Source organism: Monodon monoceros, unplaced genomic scaffold, assembly GCF_005190385.1.
Source record: "Monodon monoceros isolate NGI ecotype Baffin Bay Population unplaced genomic scaffold, NGI_Narwhal_1 Super_Scaffold_19, whole genome shotgun sequence".
NCBI lineage: Eukaryota > Metazoa > Chordata > Mammalia > Artiodactyla > Monodontidae > Monodon > Monodon monoceros.
In genome coordinates this window covers 46,408,834-46,428,040 of record NW_021703775.1, presented here as the reverse complement: position 1 = coordinate 46,428,040, position 19,207 = coordinate 46,408,834, and the positions used below count along the sequence as shown (strand labels likewise).

The 19,207-nt window shown below is 39.5% G+C and overlaps 1 protein-coding gene across 14 annotated transcripts in view; it reads right to left on the bottom strand.

Moving 5' to 3' along the window:
- The window catches only part of NRXN1 (neurexin 1), a 1,121,986-nt gene extending 1,104,467 nt beyond the window's left edge, over positions 1 to 17,519 (bottom strand). For 13 of the 14 annotated variants that reach the window (XM_029232579.1, XM_029232585.1, XM_029232584.1 and 10 more), the window contains exon 1: positions 12,993 to 13,764. In XM_029232579.1, the coding sequence (XP_029088412.1) occupies positions 12,993 to 13,764 (772 nt within the window). Of the gene's footprint in view, positions 1 to 12,992; positions 14,641 to 17,378 lie in introns of those variants that run through there. The other variant, XM_029232577.1, reaches the window with a different exon arrangement.
- Between the last annotated feature and the right edge of the window lie 1,688 nt (positions 17,520 to 19,207).

Genomic DNA, 19,207 nt, shown 5'->3' with positions numbered 1-19,207 from the left:
TCTGTTTTGTTTTGTTTTTTTTCTTTTTTTGGCAGGGGGTAGTTTTGGGGAGCTTTTTTAGGGGTGGGTGTTGTCTTGGGCTATTTCTATCTCATACTTGGAAGATTCGTATGTTAAAAGTTTTCCCAAAAGTACAATTATTTACATAACTATGAGCTGAAAATGTATTTTGAAGGTCATTTAGTCCAGGCCTCTGATCAGAAGAAGGGACATCTTAAACAATTTAAGAGCAGCAGTTGTCTGTCTAAGCTATTGTTAAGGATCTCCAGGAATAGATATTTGCCCACCACTTCCGCTGGCCTGTTCTCACAGTTATACTAGAATTACAAGCAAATGTTGTTTACTCTTTCCTTGGGCCTACCTCAACACAATCTGGTTCAAATCCATTTACATTGGTTAGCGCTCTGTGGACCAGGCAACCACTGCTCATTTTTCTTAGTCCAAATTCTTTTTTCTGTTTGTCAGCTCATATTTTTCTGGCCTACTTTTCGGGCTTAAAAATGCAATGCTATCAAGACTCTTCCCTTTACACAATCCTGGACTGCCTGATCTACACACACTAATGACAGAGACCTTTTTTTTTAACCACCAGGTAACAACAACCTACCAAGGATTTTATGAAGCCCTTGCCAATGCCATGTCCAAGGTATAAAAGGAAATTAGCAAGTCAGACAGGAGGGAGAGGAACGGTTAGGGAGTCCGTGAAAGTGCAACAATGCTAACGAACATATCAAGAGGACTGCAATACATTTTGGGAACTAACCTTTGGGAGAGTATTAGTGAATCGGAGTAATAGTGAGTAAAATAAATAAAGCAGGCAGTTACTAGGAGAAGGAGGCTGAATGTCAGACCAGTTTCACAGAAGGGAGATCCGAAATGTTTTAGTTCAGTGAAAACAGTACTCTTTCTCTTAGGCAGATTAAGATAAGTCAAGGAGATACTGACTATATGAATTTTATTTGCACTGAGGACATAACAAGAATAAATTAAGGTCAGCAGAGAAAGGATTTTCATTAAATTTAAGGAAGAAATTCTGCCCAGAAATACTTATTAAACACTTAAATGGAATACTAAGAGAAGGGGAGAAAAATAAATATGAAATTGTATTAGCTTATACAGGCATCTTTTAAACACAGGGGAGATTCTTACACGTGAAAGAGTGTATAGAGGATACACAGTCATTATTTTAATATTAAAAAAGAAGGAATTACAAGTTCAGGGCATGGCCTCAGGAGTCATGCAGCCTTGGTTAGAATACCAGCTTTGCAAATTCCTAGTGGGCCTCAGTTTTCACATCTTTAAAATGGAGAAAATAGCACCTTCCTTATAGGTTTGTGGGGACAATTAAATGAATTAATATGTGTAAAGAACTTAAAATAGTGTCTGACACAGAGTATGAGTTATGTACAATTTTGCTATTGTTGTTGTTCTTATTGGTATTAGTAGGAAAAAGCCCAATGACACATTGCCAAAGACAAAGAATGATTATAGTTTCTATGACTGAATTGTAGACAATAATATGTTTATCCTTGTCTTTTTCTTCCCCCTATGCTTGCCTTCAGCTCAATACCAGGACTAGAAGTCAAGAAATGTATATTCTTGTTCTCTCCTCCACTAACCAGATGTGCGATTTTTTGTATTTTAAGTCACCAGCTCTCAATGTTCTGGTTGTTTCAAATTCTGTTAGTTCTCCACACTCTCTCAACTAACCTTTTTCTCCAACACTCCTTTTTCCCCAATCATCTTCTTTTTTCCTATCTCCTGTTCCTCTTTCTCAGTATTCTGTCTCATTTTCTCAATTATCACACATCCCAAGCTTCACAGCTTCCCTGAGGCCTCATCATCCTTCCACCCTTCATCTCTTATGGGCAGAAGACACGCCAAGATTATACATCTGGCCCCAATCCAAATCTATATTGCCTCTGTTTCAGGATGAAACACATTTTCTGTGTGATGCAAACAGGGACTTTGTCCAGGATGAATAATGTCCTGAGTCTGGGGGAGGGAGAGGCACCCATCACCTTTCTTTATTTCCAGTGACCTCTGGGAAAGGGGACAGCTCTCGCTAACAGTCAGAGAGGATCACCATCCCCAGATGAAGAATTATTCTAATTCATGAAGCTCTACCTCTGCCTGTACTTTGATGAAGGAAGTCAAGGTAGAGAGCTGAAGAAGAAGAAACAGTGGATACAATTCATGAAAAAAAAAAAACTTTAAATGTTATTTGAGTCAAAAAAATATAAATTGTGGTAGAAGAAAATCATATTGTTTTAACTCTACCATTCTAATCTGAACAAAGGTGGAAAAGGCCAGAGGAAGAGAGAATTAATGATGCATATACCAAAAAAATCCCCATATAATGATAGAAACTGACCAATGAGGCATGTTCTGAAACTTATAAATGCCTCATTTAAATATTAAATACAAAATTTTGTATAGATTCCCTACCTACTCTGGTAAAAGAGGTTTGGGGGCTATTATTGACTTTTTAAAAAACTGGCTGGCAGTTTCAAAATATTCCTGTGGTGGTCTTAGCTTATACTGAACTCACTGGGAGCTCAGTAAGTTTAACCTCCTGGTTTTCTTATGTATGAAAGTTTTAAAGAAGTCATTATTAATATTAGCTTAACTTTTTCACCTTTTTGAACATAACTGTGGCTCATTCCAATAGATAGTTAAATAATAACTATTATTATTTTATAATAATAAAGTTTCATCAAAGTAACTTACTCTTGGTAACTGTCAGAGAAATCTTAGAGCAAGACAATACATTTAGTCTTTCATACAACCCCCAGGTACAGCTGGGATGTTGTTAATCAATAGTATGAAAATGCTACTTTGCAAAAACCTCAAAATCTTTTAACACTATGCCTGATCACAGAAAGTCATTTGTCATACTTTAAGGATACATTTTTTTGGTTTCTAAGGTCTTGTATAGAAAAAATACATAGATAGGCTATTTTAAACCATAAAGACATTTTAATGATATGTTTAACCGATATATATTTTTGAGGATTTTAATATGATTTCTAAGACTTTTAAATAATATCCTTCTCTGTTTACATTATGTAATTTTCTTGCACATGTCATATTTTTGTGTATATCTCTCTGTTTATATGCATATACACAGACATACATTTATGTATCAAAAACAAATGTCTCATTATTTTAAAATCTCAATACTTTATTTAACGGAAAGTTGGCCCAATTTTTAAAATAGGGGTTCATAAATGTATCCTCCTGCACATGTAATTGTGCATTTGGGTCATGAAATGCAATATATAACTTCCTATTTTTACAATGTTTTCAACTGGATAAATTAAACATTTAGCACCTTAAACATCACATATAGTAACTTTAAATAAATAACTACATTATTTGCAGAAGAAAATCAATTTTGCACTCAAGACGAAGAGCTTAAGCTGGAAGGTAGCGTCTTCCATACGGCAGCTACAGTTATATGCTGCCATGCCAGCTACTTCCCTAAGGAGACTCCAGGCATGCTTAATTATAGAAAGACATCATTACTTAGAAGAAAAACCTGAGTCTTTAATTTCCTTGCCTCTGCTGGACTGGGGCGGTTCATTCTGCTGAATCCAGCAACGTCTGAGTAACACCTAAGCTTAGATGGTTCCACGTACAAGGCCAGGTATTGTGAGGTCACAAACCACAGTAACTCCTAAGCTGTGATCAGTGCTGCTTCTGTTATGGATTGCCATCCACACAGAATTCATTATGTCTATAATTAAACACAGAAAGCCCCTCCTGATGTTAGGATGCTAGTGAGGCAACTGTTCTCTTGGCAGCACCTCTTGTAACTTTTAGACCACCAGATCCCTCCTGGGAACCAACCTGAGAAAATGCTATTTGAAGTAGCACTTGTTCCCATAATGTGGCATCAATGTATTTCTAATTACAGTCCAGATAGTTTTGAGCACAAGTAACTAGACAAGAGTCCAGATCAGCACTTCATCTTACCAGGTCAGTCTTACTTTCCTCCCACTTCTTTCCAATAATAGTTTCTCATATATACCAGAAACAGCATAGAGAATATATCTTTCTAACTCTAAGAAGTACTCCCAAGTTCAAATTTAGGCAATGCGTTGGGAAGCCAAACTCACTTGTGCAAAAAGAGACACTATTTTCTCATCATGTAATTTCAGTTAAGTGCCCAGCGTACCATCATCTATATCTTCAGCAGAACCATGTTCTGACTCAGCAACTCTCACAAAGGGCCTACTTAGGGAACCGGCCTAGGTCTTTACATTTGTGCTGAATCACCATGGACTTTGATATTTTCAGTAATTTTATCTCCTAGAATCTGAAATAGATGAAAATTGTGTTGCTTGTTTTCTGAAAACTAAATATTTTCATTCAAAAGATCAAGAATTAGTTGTAATATTCTTTAGATGCAATATACCGGGGCTTTACTTCTGGTTACATTAGAGTAGAATCAACCTATTAAGCAGAATATGAATAGAAGGCCAACAAAAGAAGAAAATAAGCAAGCATTATAGAAACAAAGTGTGATGAATCCTGACAAGCTAATCCATTTCTTTACTATCATGACATTAGGAAATGGCCCTGAATGTAAGGATCTGCCACAATCCTCAATTCTGAAGGCCTTATTATAAATCGGCCATTCAAATTAGCACCAAGTTAACAACTAGTGAATACATTTTCAGCAGCCATTACCTGTCTGTTGAAACACACAGGTTTTGTCATATAATGGACAGAGTTGCCTGCTGGGGCAACAGACACACCTGGGCTCAAATTTCATCTCTGCCATTGAGCTATGGAACTTTTGGCAAGTTAGCTTTTCTAATACATACATAGTTTTAACATTTGTAAGATGGGAATTTTATAAAACCTATCAAGTACGATGTTGCAGGAATAAATGAGGTAAAACAGATAAAGGATACTTTGTATACTTTGTATACAATGCCTTTCACTCAGTAAACACTAAATAGTAAGTATAATAAATGTGATTCTAAACAGAATGATGTTAAATTGTATTCACATTCAAGAAGTGCTTATGGCACCGTTAAAGTAGGGGTGCCTAGTGCATCTTTTAAAACAATTTGATGCCTAATATTCTGGGGGAGAAATCATGTATATTTGTAGATTTAGACAGTATAGTTGGGCTAGTGATTTTTTTTCCAATATCCAATCACTCATTCAAATATTTGAGCTTTTACAACTTACTGATTACTAATTACCTAAAATACCAGCAGTTGAGTTGTTCTAATTAGAAAAAATACATTGCTTGAATGTATTGGTAAGACTTTCACTCAACAGATGAAAATGTAAAATAAGAACCTATGTTTTATCTTCATTATAAAAGCACAAGAAATTGGAAACAAGTTCAAAGGTTGTAAGGTATTTAAAACAATACTCTCTCTCCTTTCTCTTAGATGTATTCATATATAAATACACTTGCTCCCTGGAACGGTCACTGGATTTATGTTACAAATATTTGACTCTTTTGCTAAGATTTGTAAATACGGATTTACATTAAGGACCCCTTTGTAAGTAATTTTTTATACGTTTTCAGTGCATTAGTATTCATTGAGCAACATTCCTTTCACAATCTGAAGGATTTTTTTTTTTCAGGTAGAGCTTATATACAGTAAAGTACATAAATCTTAAGTGTATAATACATGCATGTTTACAAATATATATGCCCATGTAACTACACCCAGATCATGCCAAAGGCTCCACTGTGTCCTCTTCTAATCAACACTACTAAAAGGTAACTTCTATTCTGACCTCTATCACCACAGATTAGTTGTGTCTGTTTTGAACTTCACATAAATAGAATCATGCAATACGTACTCATACAGTTGCTATGCAATACGTACTCATACAGTTGCTACCTTAAATTACTAATTTCATTTGTTTAGATTTCACACAGGAGGAACAAGGAGACCACTGCCCTCTTTATTCAGCTTGTCTATATAATGTGTCAATAGGTACTAAGAGAACTCCACCAAATCTTACACCTACTATTGAGTGTTAATGATCTAAAATTCATCTAAAATGACCTCAAAGTAGATTTACAGAACCAAGTTTAACATTTTCACTATTAACATTCACAAATCCTAGAGCCACTATGCTGCTGCCATTAGATATTTCTTCTAAATTTTCAAGCTTTTCTGAGAGTTTACATGTATCAGCTACTCACAAACACTCTTTGAGGTAGGTTAGCAGGGGTTCACAATCAGAAGTAGTCTGATTAGGTGTTTCTCAGTTTGCAATCTTGGAAATTGAAATTAGGACATTAGCAGCTTTACTCTACTTTTAAAAGCAACTTAGAGGCAATGCCACACCTGGAATTTAGTTCTTCAGACCCCATGCCACATTCTGTTTACACACATTGTAGAAAAGATAACACTGTAGGAAAAGAATCTGAGAGAGCATTGTACCCATTTGCATATTCAAGTGGGAATACATGGACTCCATGCTTAAGAGAGAAAACCAAAAAGCCATGCAATTTCTGAAGAGCTCTAAAGCAACTAACAAAAAAACCTTTTTTTCCCAAAACTTAATTCAGACATTTTAAGACTTACTACTCAGCAAGGACCACACACACTTACCTATTCCTGCACTTCCAAGTAACAGAAAGGGACTGAGCCATAAAATTATAGAGAAGTACACAAGGAAAAAGTGTAAGGGTTTTGCATAATACTGTGATGCATAATGAACTAAAATCTTTTGGAATGCAAAAATGATTTATTCTGAATTATGTCAAATATACTTGTGCAATTTTTTGAAAGTACAGTGGGCGTGCTAACAACTTCTAATAATAGGTTTATTATCTCCATAATAAAACAAAACCTGAATATCTTAATAAGGCCTAATTTTCAGTGTATATTTATAGGAGTTAACCCTACGAACGGTGTAGCCACCAACTGCTCACTGAGAAAGGGATATGGAATGTGGTTCCTGTTTTCAGAAACCAGTGTGGCTCAGGGTCCTAATACTCAGAATGTAGCTAAGAATAACAGAAATATTATATAGTACCTGTCCTTTTTGCAGTCAATCAGGGATTCCTTAAATAACCATTTAATTGTCACATTTCATTTAATGCTATCCAAAACTGGAACATGATGTTACTAGCATATATGACTTTACACTAAAAATATAATCTGTTTATAACTATAAGAAATCTTTCTTGAGCTTTTTAAAGCTCAAGTATCCTAGCTTCTCTGCAACATACATGTAAATAACTTTAACTTATCAAAAAGCCTCAAAGACAAAATATAAATAGGACAGATCCATTAGATATCTATACCTATACATTAGGATAAATATAGTAAAAATCACTAAGTATAGGATTGGGGTGGATAAAGGTATTAGTTTATATGGAAAGTGACAGTTTTTACAAATGCCTTTGTGTTAAAGGCTCACTTAATCATAATAAAAATTCTCAAGTAGAATATGATGTTTTAAATATTTTGAATCACAACCAGACATGGTTAACATTAGAGCACAGCTGTGTAAAACAGAAATAGAGGCTCAATGTGTTTACTCTTTGCTTTTCTTTATAAGCTGAAACTTTTGGGCTAATCAAGCAAGGATCATTATTACATTAGAATTCCTTTTAAATGAAAAAGAAAATGTTCCATATTTGAATTTTGCTTGACAGTAGCCCTAAAGAAAATAGTATCAGTAGAAGTAGTGGTGCTGATGGTAGTGGTGATAATAGTAACAAAAATAGCAAGCGGGTACTTCAGAATATTTACTATGTGCCAGACACTGTTCTAAGAGCTTTACATGAAGTCACCTGCTTAATTTTGATAAGAGCCCTATGAAGTAAGTACTATTATTATACCATTTTCACAGATGACAATATTGAGGAATAAAATTTGAGTGTGCCCACTTAAACCAGGCAGCATGGTCCCACAGTCTACATAATTCAAATGCATCTCAGAATAGTTAAAATAACACATTCAACCTCATCTGTGGCATTTTAGAATGGTAACTCAGTTTTGATTATTAGTTTATAATAAAGATAAGCTTACTGTGATAGATCATGGTTATGCTTTAAGAGCTTCTCAGAACATTTTATCTAAATCAAAATTATGAATTTATCCATTCCACTCAAAGCTTTCTCAGCACAGGTGATCCACCTTTTCCTCAGATGGTAGGCTTCAAACAAAACGGGCAAAATCTCTGAATCATTTTTGTCTAGTATCTACCTATACTAGGTACTACCTAACTACTTACAATTTTTTAACCTTATGAAAATTATAAGTATGTATGTAGTATTTCCCTTTATTGTAGCTGTTAAAATATTGAAAGCCTAGAATCAATCAATCAATATACACTGTCAGAAGGAAGGCATGTTGAGCGAGGTACTTGGGGGTATAATAAAGTATGGCACTGCCAATGTGCTCCAGGAGCCTACAGATTCGATGGGGATATCTGAGAGAGACCACATGATAATCCACATAAAGGGTTCAGATAATGCATTTTACAAGTAGAGCCACAGTGTTCCAAACAACAAGTGGCCTTAGAGTTCTATACATAACCAAGCTCACAAAGATTCTAACTTCCTGAGAGAAAGAATCTTTTCCTCTATGTCCCCTGGTTCAATCTACAGTTTACAGTGTGTGCTTAACAAATGTTGTTGACTGACAGAAAATCATGCTTTCTCTTTTTCTCTAGGCCCCTATCAATCTGGTCTCTACACTGTAGTCAGTGACATTTTTGAAATGTAAATTTGATAATGATACCCTCCTCCTTACCTTCCACACTAAACTCCCTCTGTTGCTTTTTCATCATTTTTACAATAAAGATTAAAATCCCTGACATGGGCTAGAAGGCCCTGCATGACCTGGCCCTACTCCTCTCTCTAAGAGCTCCATACTCAAGGGCCTTCCCTCAGTTGTCTGAATGTGCCATGCCATCTCCTGCCCCAGGCTTCTGACCTAATATTTCTCCTCTGCCTTTACCTGGTTAATTCCTTCTCAACTCTCAGATTTTAGTTTAAATATCACCCCTAAGGAAAAATTTTTTTTGATTAGGTCTGTTCACACTACTTTAAAGTTCTCAAAGTACCATGTACCTGTCCTTCAAAATACATACCATCATTTAAAGTTTTCATTTATTTAGTTTTTAATTACTGTGCCTCTGCAAAGAAATGTGAGGCTTCTACCTTCCTATTAAGGTAGGAACTATTTCTGAGAGTTTACTCACAATTGTATTGCTTGGGCCTATGATTCAGGCACATACAAAAAGCACTCAGTCAATATTTGTTGAACAAAGAAAGGAATGAATGAATAAATGAGTGAGTGAATATGGTTGTCCGTCTGGCCACATCAGTAAAGTCATAGGAAGCAGAGGCTTTATTAAATGATATCTATCACCCTGTCATGTTTAGTGATATTAAGCAATCAGCCATCATAAGCCATATGTGTTTCTGGCTACTTAAATAGAGGAATCAAATTGATACTCAGAGTCTAGTATGAAATTTTCATATAAGGGACCCTAAAATGCATAAAACCTGGACCTGGAAATCGTAAAACATATAACTTAAATTCCCATTGATCAGCGTTTTATTCTCATTTTTAACGGGGCAGCCATAGAATTCACTAATTCTTTTAAGCTGCTAAGAAATTATTAGTCTCCTTAAGTAGAAACTTATTAAATAATAATGGTCCCAGGGCACTTAGATGGGTATGATTCACTGAAAAAGCTATGTACCCTATAAGCATCCATCATTCAGGAACGGTGACATTCTTGTATAGTGACGTCTGAGGCTGACTCTCAGGGACAAAACACATAAGTTAGTTCTGTTCCATCAGCCATATATATATATTTTTTTCTTTTGAATAATCCCTGAATCTGAAAAAATATCAAACCTAATAAACTGGAAATCTTATTCAGCAGACATGATAAGTACAGGGCTTGAGAATAAGGGTGTTGGCGCTGTTACCCAGGCTCTGTCACTAACCTGATCATGACACATAACTGTCCTTGTGTTCTCTTTACATCACCACATAAATAAATAAATAAAACTTGCTAGGCCTGCCTGAACAAATAGAGCAAGGATGAACATGAGCTCATTAAATGAAAATATTCTAGAAATCCATAGATGTATAAGTTGTTTAAAGACATTCTAGAAAAAAAGAATATTCTTATTTTATTTTTAATAATTCTTACTGTATTTTGAATACAAAGGCAACTAAAATAATATTAGACTTTTTCATTAAGTTAAAAAAAAAAGAAATTATAGTTGGGACCAGATATAATTTGAATATTGTTTAATGTTTGCTGTTAATTTTTTTCCAAATTTTCTCTAATGAGTATGGATTTATCTGTTTTTAAATTATTATTATTTCTTTAATGTGGCAATCAGTGCAAATACTGGCTACAGGCAGGGCTTTGTTTATACTTCATCTGAATAGAAATCATCTATCCCTAGCCATCAATACATGATTGGTGTTGGGAGAGGCAGCCATTCTCAATTAATTATTTAATAGTCACTTGACACACATGAAACAGGGAAAATAAGCAAAATGGAGCCAATCCTTCTGGGGAGACCAACTCTGCCTTTATCACTCCATCTCCCATTTCTGTGATAATCAAAGGAACCCAGCCTTTTGTTTTCCTTTCATGACTAGTGGTGATCCTTGCACTCCGTTTTCATTTCAAATTTTCAAAATGAATCAATGCTCCAGAACTATCCTGATGGATTTTATTTTCTGGGTTGAATTACCTTATGCATCAGGTAGTATACTGTTCAATTATATATCTAATTCCAAATTCTTCATCTCATGGAAAGAGCTATCCACTTGCAAAATGCATTTCAGAGCTATCTAATTCTGCTTCTCTTCAAAATATTACTTCTGCCATGCTTTCTCCACTCTTAACTGTTCCTGATTATGCACATCCCTGGATTCCTACGTTAAAAATGCACAAAAAAATAAAAATTTTCATTTAAAACACCCTCCCACACAGAACAAGCTGTCATTGTGTCATATTTGTTTCCTAATTTAAGGAAGGAAGTTATATCTCATGTGTTCTTCGTTAAATTGCCGGCTCTGTATTTTAAAGTGGCACTGCGATACTTAGAGCAATTTGTCCCATAAAATAATGTCCATTTTTTTAATAATGCCCATTTTTAATTCATTTCTATTTATCAGTGCAGAGGTATGCAACTTCAAATTATACTACAGCAAACCATCAAATATAGCTATCTTATTCATGGTTTACAATTAAGTTAGATTTGGTAGTGAAAAAATATGTACTGTTTTATTTTTGGAAAACATAACTATAAAGCCTGATGCTAAATCCATGGAAATTTACTGATCAACCTGAAGTGCAGTATAGGCCATGGAATACACAGTCTTCTATATACATAAGACAAGATACATGAAAACAAAAACCTTCATGAAGGCAGAAAGCAATGAAATAATGTTTTACTTTTTTTCCATTAGCCCATGAAGGCTACAGAACTCTCCTAATGACCAGATTTTTTTTCTTCCTAACTCCCTTTGCTGTTTAAACAATTACAAATTTTATCAAGTCTTCATTTCTCTTAAAGTCAGGTAAGAGAGGACTGCCAAGTCCAATAAGATTTACAAGGGCTAGTTCCCCTTAGCAGTGTCAGCAAAAAAAAAAAAAACAACAGAAGACATTATACAATAAAATACAACCAGAGCTTTTGTCACTACAGCTTTCAAAATCAGATTTAACAATTCACCTTTTAAAAAAATCAGCCATAAATGCCATTTATCCATGTGTTGATTGCTTTGATTTGACCCATAAGCTATCTACTTTAAACCTTGACATCTCAGCCACAGATACATCCATATTTTTTTTTTTCATATCACTTGGATTTTGTTCATAGGCTTTCCTGTGTCTATACAACAATATTTCTCCTTGGTCACTGTCGTGTAGCAACACTGGAGAAACACAGTAACGACTGAATTTTATGTATAAGGGGGAGAAAATAAAACTTATAGAGATATGAGTTTTTTAAATTCCACACTGTTTCAATCCCTAAGAACAACAGGAATTACAGCTTGGCCTCCACTACTCAGGTAAATATCATTAGCTGAATATCCTTGGAAAATCTCTTGCAATCCTTCATCTGCAACCCCTGTTTATTAGCCTGAAGAAGCTTCCCAGTCCAGCAACATCTAAATTTCTGTACTATTTATCCTCCCAAGTCATCTGCTAATTGAAAAATATGCTATTTAATCTCTAACATTTCTAAACACGAGCTGACCCCTCTCCCATTTCACGAAACCACAGAAATAATATAATTTTATTAAGCTGACAAATGTTGGACTTGGACATAACCAAAGAAACTAACATTAATTCCAAGAACCCTCTTCCTTCTAATCAAGGAAATCCTCACAAGCTCCCTCCCGCCCCACCACCTTTTCCCACAACCAGGAGCAGGTCGTATCACTTTTCTTGTAAAAAGCACAGCTGTGCTTATGAATCCTGTCTCCCTTGTCCTTTACCAACGAGTAACTACGTGGGGATGTTCAACCATGGTGAATCTCTCCTGACTTCATTTTTCACCAAACGTGTGCCCCATCTTCTAGATGCTTATCTGCATCATACGGGGAAAATAGGTGTATTACAGACTTAGTGGTGGTAGAGGAAAAGCACAGCGTACGTTCAGGTGCGCCCCAGCCTGATGAAGCTAGGGAGCGGCTGGGCAAAGAACCAGAGGAATGAAGAGGAGAGGTCATTCTCCCTGCCACTTGAAAGGAAGTAGGGTTGGTAGAACGGGCTCCCGGGAGGAAATGAACCTGGAAATGGGGGCTGCTCAACCATGACGAGGATACCAAGGGAGGGGCTGTGAGAGGTGATAAGGCAGAAACACCCGAAACAGGTCTTCACCGGGACCCTATCTGAAACACGCTCCAGAGAAGGAAGTCCCCATGCACGGGCCCGGGCCTACCTCGCCCTGCCTCCCTGCGCCCTGCCCAGGCCGAGGCCCCCGGGGCTCAGACGTCGTCGGGCCTTACCTTGGCTGCAGTCTTTGCCGCGGAAGCCGGTTCGCGAGCAGTCACACACCGCCTGGTCGTCCACTACGGAGCACACGCCTCCGTTGAGGCACACCCCGCCCTCGCCCTCCTCGCCAGCCTCGCACGGGCTCCCGCCGCCGCTGTTAGGCGGCTCGTCGTCCAGCTTCACCTCGCCGCTGTCCACCAGCAGGGCCTGCGAGGAGTTGACCCGCACGTCGCGAATCCACCCTTTGAAGGGCTCTCGCTCACGCACGGAGGCCAGCGTAAGCTTGAGCGCCGCGGCGCGCAGTTCCGGGGGCAGCCCCCCGACGAAGAGGCCGCTGAACACCGTCATGTCCCGGCGCTTGGACTTGACCTCCACCCACTTGGCCTCCACCTGGTCGATGAAGAGCGTGGTGTTGCGGAACTGACGTCGGATACGCACGCTGTGCCACGCGCCGTCGTTGACCGGGGTGTCGGCCAGGAGCGTGGCGGGCTCGGCGCAGAAGATGGAGAAGCTGAGCTGCAGGCGGCCGCCGCGCGTCAGGATGAGCTCCAGGAAGTCGCAGAAGCCCTCATCGTCGAAGTAGAGCACTAGGCCCCGGGCACTGCGCGTCTTGAGCTGGAAGCTCATCTCGCTCTCGCAGCAGGCGTTCCACTTGGGGAAGCGCGTCCACTGGCCCTCAGCGCCCGGGAACTCCAGCCCGCTGCCCAGCTCTGCCCAGCAGCCCAGGAGCAGCAGCGAGAGGCACACGAGAAAGCAGCCCCCGCGCTGGAGAAGCGCCGTCCCCATGCTCGGAGCTGGGGTGCGGCGGGGGGGTGCCGGGGCCGACAGGGTCAAAATGGTCCTGGACACCGTGATGCAGAAATAGGGATCCGGAAATAAGTCGGGTAAGGGGAGGGGCAGGAGTGGGAGGGATGCACCCTCCTTTATCTAGCTCTTTTTTTCTTCTTCTTCTTCCAGCAACCCCTCCCTCTCTCCCTATAGTCCCCTCCCAACTGGAGAACGTAGACCCCAGTAGTACAGGGCAGCCACAGAACTTCCAGACCAAAGGGAGGATACACTTTGGAAGCAACGCTCTGGAAAAGGTGTCAACAGAACGTCAAGGGCAATCACGCATCCATTTATCGGTGGTGTCAACAGATGCTTCACTCTTCAAATACCATCATCTGCCAGGTACCATCAGTGGTACCAGGCAAAAGGGAAGCAGTTCGAGTCACACTTTCCAGGCAATTACAAGAAGCCAGCAATGAACCAGGGTCCTTGAATGCTTGGTAATGCCTCAAGTGTTTCTCCTCCGGATGTAGTGTCCCAAACCAGAAGGGAGAAAGGGGCCCCTTGCCTCTTTAAGGCACCACTTATCAACCCCAGAGGAGCTTCAAAGGCCTGCTTCTTCTGTCATATCATGGACTTCCAGTACCACTGTAGCCAAAGCAGAATTCCTTGCACACGGCGGTCTCACAGGCTGGGTTTTACTTCTCTTTGTCCCTCCCCAACAGTAGGGTTCAAACACAGACGCTGTGAAATAGCCAGAAGCTGTTAGACACAACAGCTCCTCTTCTTTCCTCTCCGCCTCTGCAAGGCCAAGCTAAGATGCCAGCATGTCATTGGTTGTGTGTCGGTGATGCATTTTGATTTTATTTTGTCTTTTTATAAGGACCCAGAAATCTGCAGAGAATGAAAATAAAAATTAAGTTCTAAGGTCTGTTAGAGTATCATATAATCATTATTCAGCCCAGAAACCAGGTATATAACTAGTGCTGTTAGGAAGTCAGAGTTAACCTTATTGGAAGGAGCTTATTTGTCCTGATCTACAAGTAAGAACTTATGTCTCCTAATAATTAATATCACACTCTTACAATCAGCCATTACCCTTGTAGTTTATTATAACTGTTAATAGGTAACCCTCCCAGGTTTGTATAGAGATTCAGTTAATGTTGTCTTTTACTATTTCTGAGAAAGTTTAATTTTTTAAATATATGAGAAGGAGAGGGAAAAAAAGGCTCTGTTAGGGATTTCTGCTTGTATTGTGCACTGGTTACATGGACAATAAAAATACAACCTATTTAAATCTCAGTTAATAGCTGATTTTACAACAGGCAGAGCATATCAAAATGTTGACTGGGAGCTGCCAGCATGGATTTGTATAGCATTCCTACCATTTTATTTTTCTCAGAGAGAGAAGGTATATTGATAGTTTCTTGGGCATCTCTCTTAAATTTCAACCAAGTATTTTCTTCCTTTTTATTAAAGGAATAATCCGTTATAGGAGAAAACTTCCCACTGGAGTCAGATGTCTATTTTTAGCAGCATTTGTGTCTCAGCTGCCATAATATTAACTCCTCTAAAGATGGGTGAAGTATTTAATATTTTGCCTAACAGTGTAGTGATCTTAACTCCTCTTCAAGTCCTTTCTGGCTGTCAGCTCTTAGAATTTGTGTGGTTAAAACAGCAGCTGGCATGTGTGTCACCTTAGCTGCTGTGGTTCCAGGATGCTCGAATTTAAAATCATATCTTTGAATTACTCACGGTACTATTAAATCACCTCTCTTTATTCAACTCTAACCTGAAAGGTTCTTGTAATGGTATAGAAATCATAAATAGTGAATTGTTTTTAAGGCATTTTTTTTAACCAAAAAATTACTCTCACATTTTGACAAAAAACAATCACAAATGTGTCATCTGGTCATGTCAAGAAAACACATGTATTTCCCTCACCACTTCCCACTATCTCCTCCCACCACATACACACACACACACACACACACACACGCACGCACACACAAACCAATTTATTGCCTGGACACGGAAGCTCACTATCCAATTAACACTTTTTTTTTCCTACAAGCTGAAACTAGCAGTAATTTATGGCACTGCATTGTGCCGCCGCTCCTCCATGGAGGGAGCTGAGAGCATTTCTCTTCAGTACAGAGCAATCCCTACAGGTGTCAGCTGAGAGCCACCAAGCTAGGGGATCCCACTTCAAGTTCCTCCCCAGATGAAATTGATGACTGGTTCTCTCTCTTTCAACACACACACAACACACTACACACACACACACACACACTGCCCACTAGCAAAGGGAAATAAAGATCTCAGTTGCTTATTTATTATGGCTGATACATTCCACACCATCAGCAATCAGCAGCCATATCTTGTCTACTCCCATGCTAAGCCAGAAAAAAGTGCTCTTAAAAATCATTCTAAGATAGCATACTATTCAATATACTTTCATTTTTTAACTGGACTCGGAAATCTGAAATTTTCAGTCATTTTGAAATAAATCTGGAATTTCAAGATCAAGAGTAATGCTTTGAAACCATCCACAAGCTCGTGTGTTAGAAAACCATTTTTTTTTGTAAGTCAGTTGGAGCCAATTATTTTATTAACTTATAGTACATAGATCACAAAACCTTTCATTACACCTCTCTCCTGCCCTCCTCCACTGATGCATACCTAGACAATTTTTTATGGAATGTAAGAGAAGGGGAAAAACATATATATTCTTACCACAGCGGAGGTCAACTGACTCTCCCAGTTCTTAGAGGAAGCTCATTGTGTGTGAGAGGGTATCTGTATTTATATGGAGAAAAGGATTCTCTCTAGGTGCCCAGAAAACCTAGTGAGTTCACAAATTAGAGGATAAAATAAAAGGATCTGAAAAACCACCTCACTGCAGCCAAAGGAAGAAGCACTCTAATTCAGAAGCAGACTAACAGCCTCATTAATCTTTTCTTTCATTTCTAGAATCAAATTCATTCCCAAGCCACTGGAAGGATCGATATAGTATGGCCATCAGCTGCAGTTGCATTTATTTTAATATGTTTACGGTAACACACACCACACACACACGCACACCTTTCCATGCACCTTTCAATAAACCATAATAAAGAACCTGAAATCTTTGAATTTTTAGAAGTGCCTATCTTTTCCCCCTGGCTTTTGCAAAGTCCCTCAATACCAATGCACACCCAAAATTCTCCCTGGCTTTCCCGCCCAGTCTCTAAGCTCCATCTCTAATACCAGTGCAGTGTCTTAGAGCCTGGAGTCAACTGCACAAATTAAGGCTAGGCACAGCATGGAGCTGATGGGGAAAGGAAAGAAAGATGTAGCTATAGATGTATCTTATTGCTTTGGTTTCTAACTTGCCCATTTTCTTTTTTTGCTAATAAATCACTGCTTTCAGTCTTTAAGTTACTACCCCAGTTCCACTGTCTCATCTTCTTACCATCTATTTAAAAAGCTTCATGAAAAACAACCAAGATCTATACTCCTCCACCCTCCCACCACCCATCCTTCCCTGTGCATTTGTGGCGGATCCTGGCTCGGTTACAATGGGGAAAGATATCCTTCTCGAGCTAGCCTCGCCCCATCCCCTCCCCCCAACACAAATTGAGCTTCTTTACCTGCCCGGTTATTCCCCCTTAGCTCGAGCCAGAGCTTGAGGCATGCATCGGTTAAAGCGAATTTCCTGAGGTTTGTGCAGAAGGCGACTGCTGCTGCCTTTTCAGAGGCGTCAGGCTTGAGCGTCTATCTCCAGGAGTGCGGGAGGGAAGAACAGGCAAAGGAGGGGAGTAGAAGGGGGAGGAGAGGGAAAGAGCTGGGAAGGAGGAGGCGGTCGTGGAGCCCGGGAAGGCTGGGTTACGTGACGCCGGGTGCTGTCCTTCCGAAAGAGAAGGGCGGAGCTGAGCTCTCCGCAGTACCATGGAGAGCGGCGGGCCGTCTTCAGACTGGGATACTGGTGGGCGCAGCCCCTCCCGGTCGGGATGCTGCGCAGCGAGGTGTGTTTCTGCCTTTGCTTCGTCCCCTTGCTGTGGGAGCCCGCTCCTGGGGGCGGGGACCTAACGCAAGTGCTTCTAACTTGTCACCACCCACCCTCCCCCACGGGGTGGTGGTTGGGGGAGAGAGAGAGAGAGAGAGAGAGAGGAACCAGAGAACCACGTAGCCTACTGAGCATGCCCAGGCCCCTGCTAGACCCACGGAAAGCTGTGCGGAGATTCCACTTCTCCGGGGTTTGGTCGTGATTGGGTGAGGGTATCTGAGAGTGTTCCAGGGCCAAAAGGAAGGGGCCAAGGAGTCGGTGATTAAGATGAGCTCTGGCTTTACTTGCGCACTTAGATCTCCTGCTTGGAACCCTTGAAAAGCTACAGCTCTTCGCGGAATGCAGGGACAGGCAAGATTCATACAGTCGCTGGCATACCCCCAGATCCACCGTCCCTGCCCCACCCCTTACTGTGGCCCTGGGCTGAGTGATCACTTCAGATTTTCACGATCTGCCTAAGCTGTGCCGAAAAGATGTGAAAGGGACCCATCTGTGCTCTTCCCTGGCCATGGGCATCCTGAGCTGAACCAACTTCTGTAGCTGTTTAACTCTTCCCTCTGTCACCTTCTTTTTGGTAAAGCCTGGAGGAAGTGAAACTTGATGCAAGGCTCTAACCATATCACTGGGCATGCCTAGTAGGCATTGCTGAGTTTGATAACAAAGGAGTTAAAACTAAGGGAGCTTGCAGAATAGGTGGTAGAGAGGTCTGAAGCTAAATTATAGTTTGAGTCCTATGGACATTTAAATTCCTAACCCTATTACATTCCTAGCCTGGGTTAGTTTTAGAGCAGAAAAAGCAGACATATTTATCTCAACATCACAAAACTAATAGCTTCAGCCTCAAATGCTATAAGGTAAGACTATCTTCTGCCTCTAGGCCCTATAAAGCAAAATTGTAAAAACTAGACAAATTCAGGAGTACTGAAATAATAATATACATTCCAAATGCAATATTCATTTCCTGCCAAAGAAACCAGAACTCATTCCTTTTGATAAACCTATTTCTACTTTCACTACTTTTGTAAAAGAGTCTAAATAACTTGGAGACAGGAACAAGTTTTATTATTTTTATTGGCTTCAGAAAGACACTGTGGTCAAGTAATTAAACGTGTGGGAACTAGAATCAGGTTGTCTGGGCTTGAATTTCATCTCTGCCATTTATCAGCTATGACCTTGGGTAAGATGCTTAACCTTACAATGCCTCAGTCACCTCATCTGTTAAATTGGATATATTAGTAGCTCCCAATTCATCTGTTTGTTGTTGTGGAGATTAAATTAATAAACAGACATAAAATATTTTAGAATTGAGTGAATACTAGCTTTTTTCTATTAATTCCAAGCCCATTCTGTTCTGTTTGACCCAATGGAAGTCACTTCTCTGAAATCCAGATTCCCTGACTGTGAAGTAGGGGT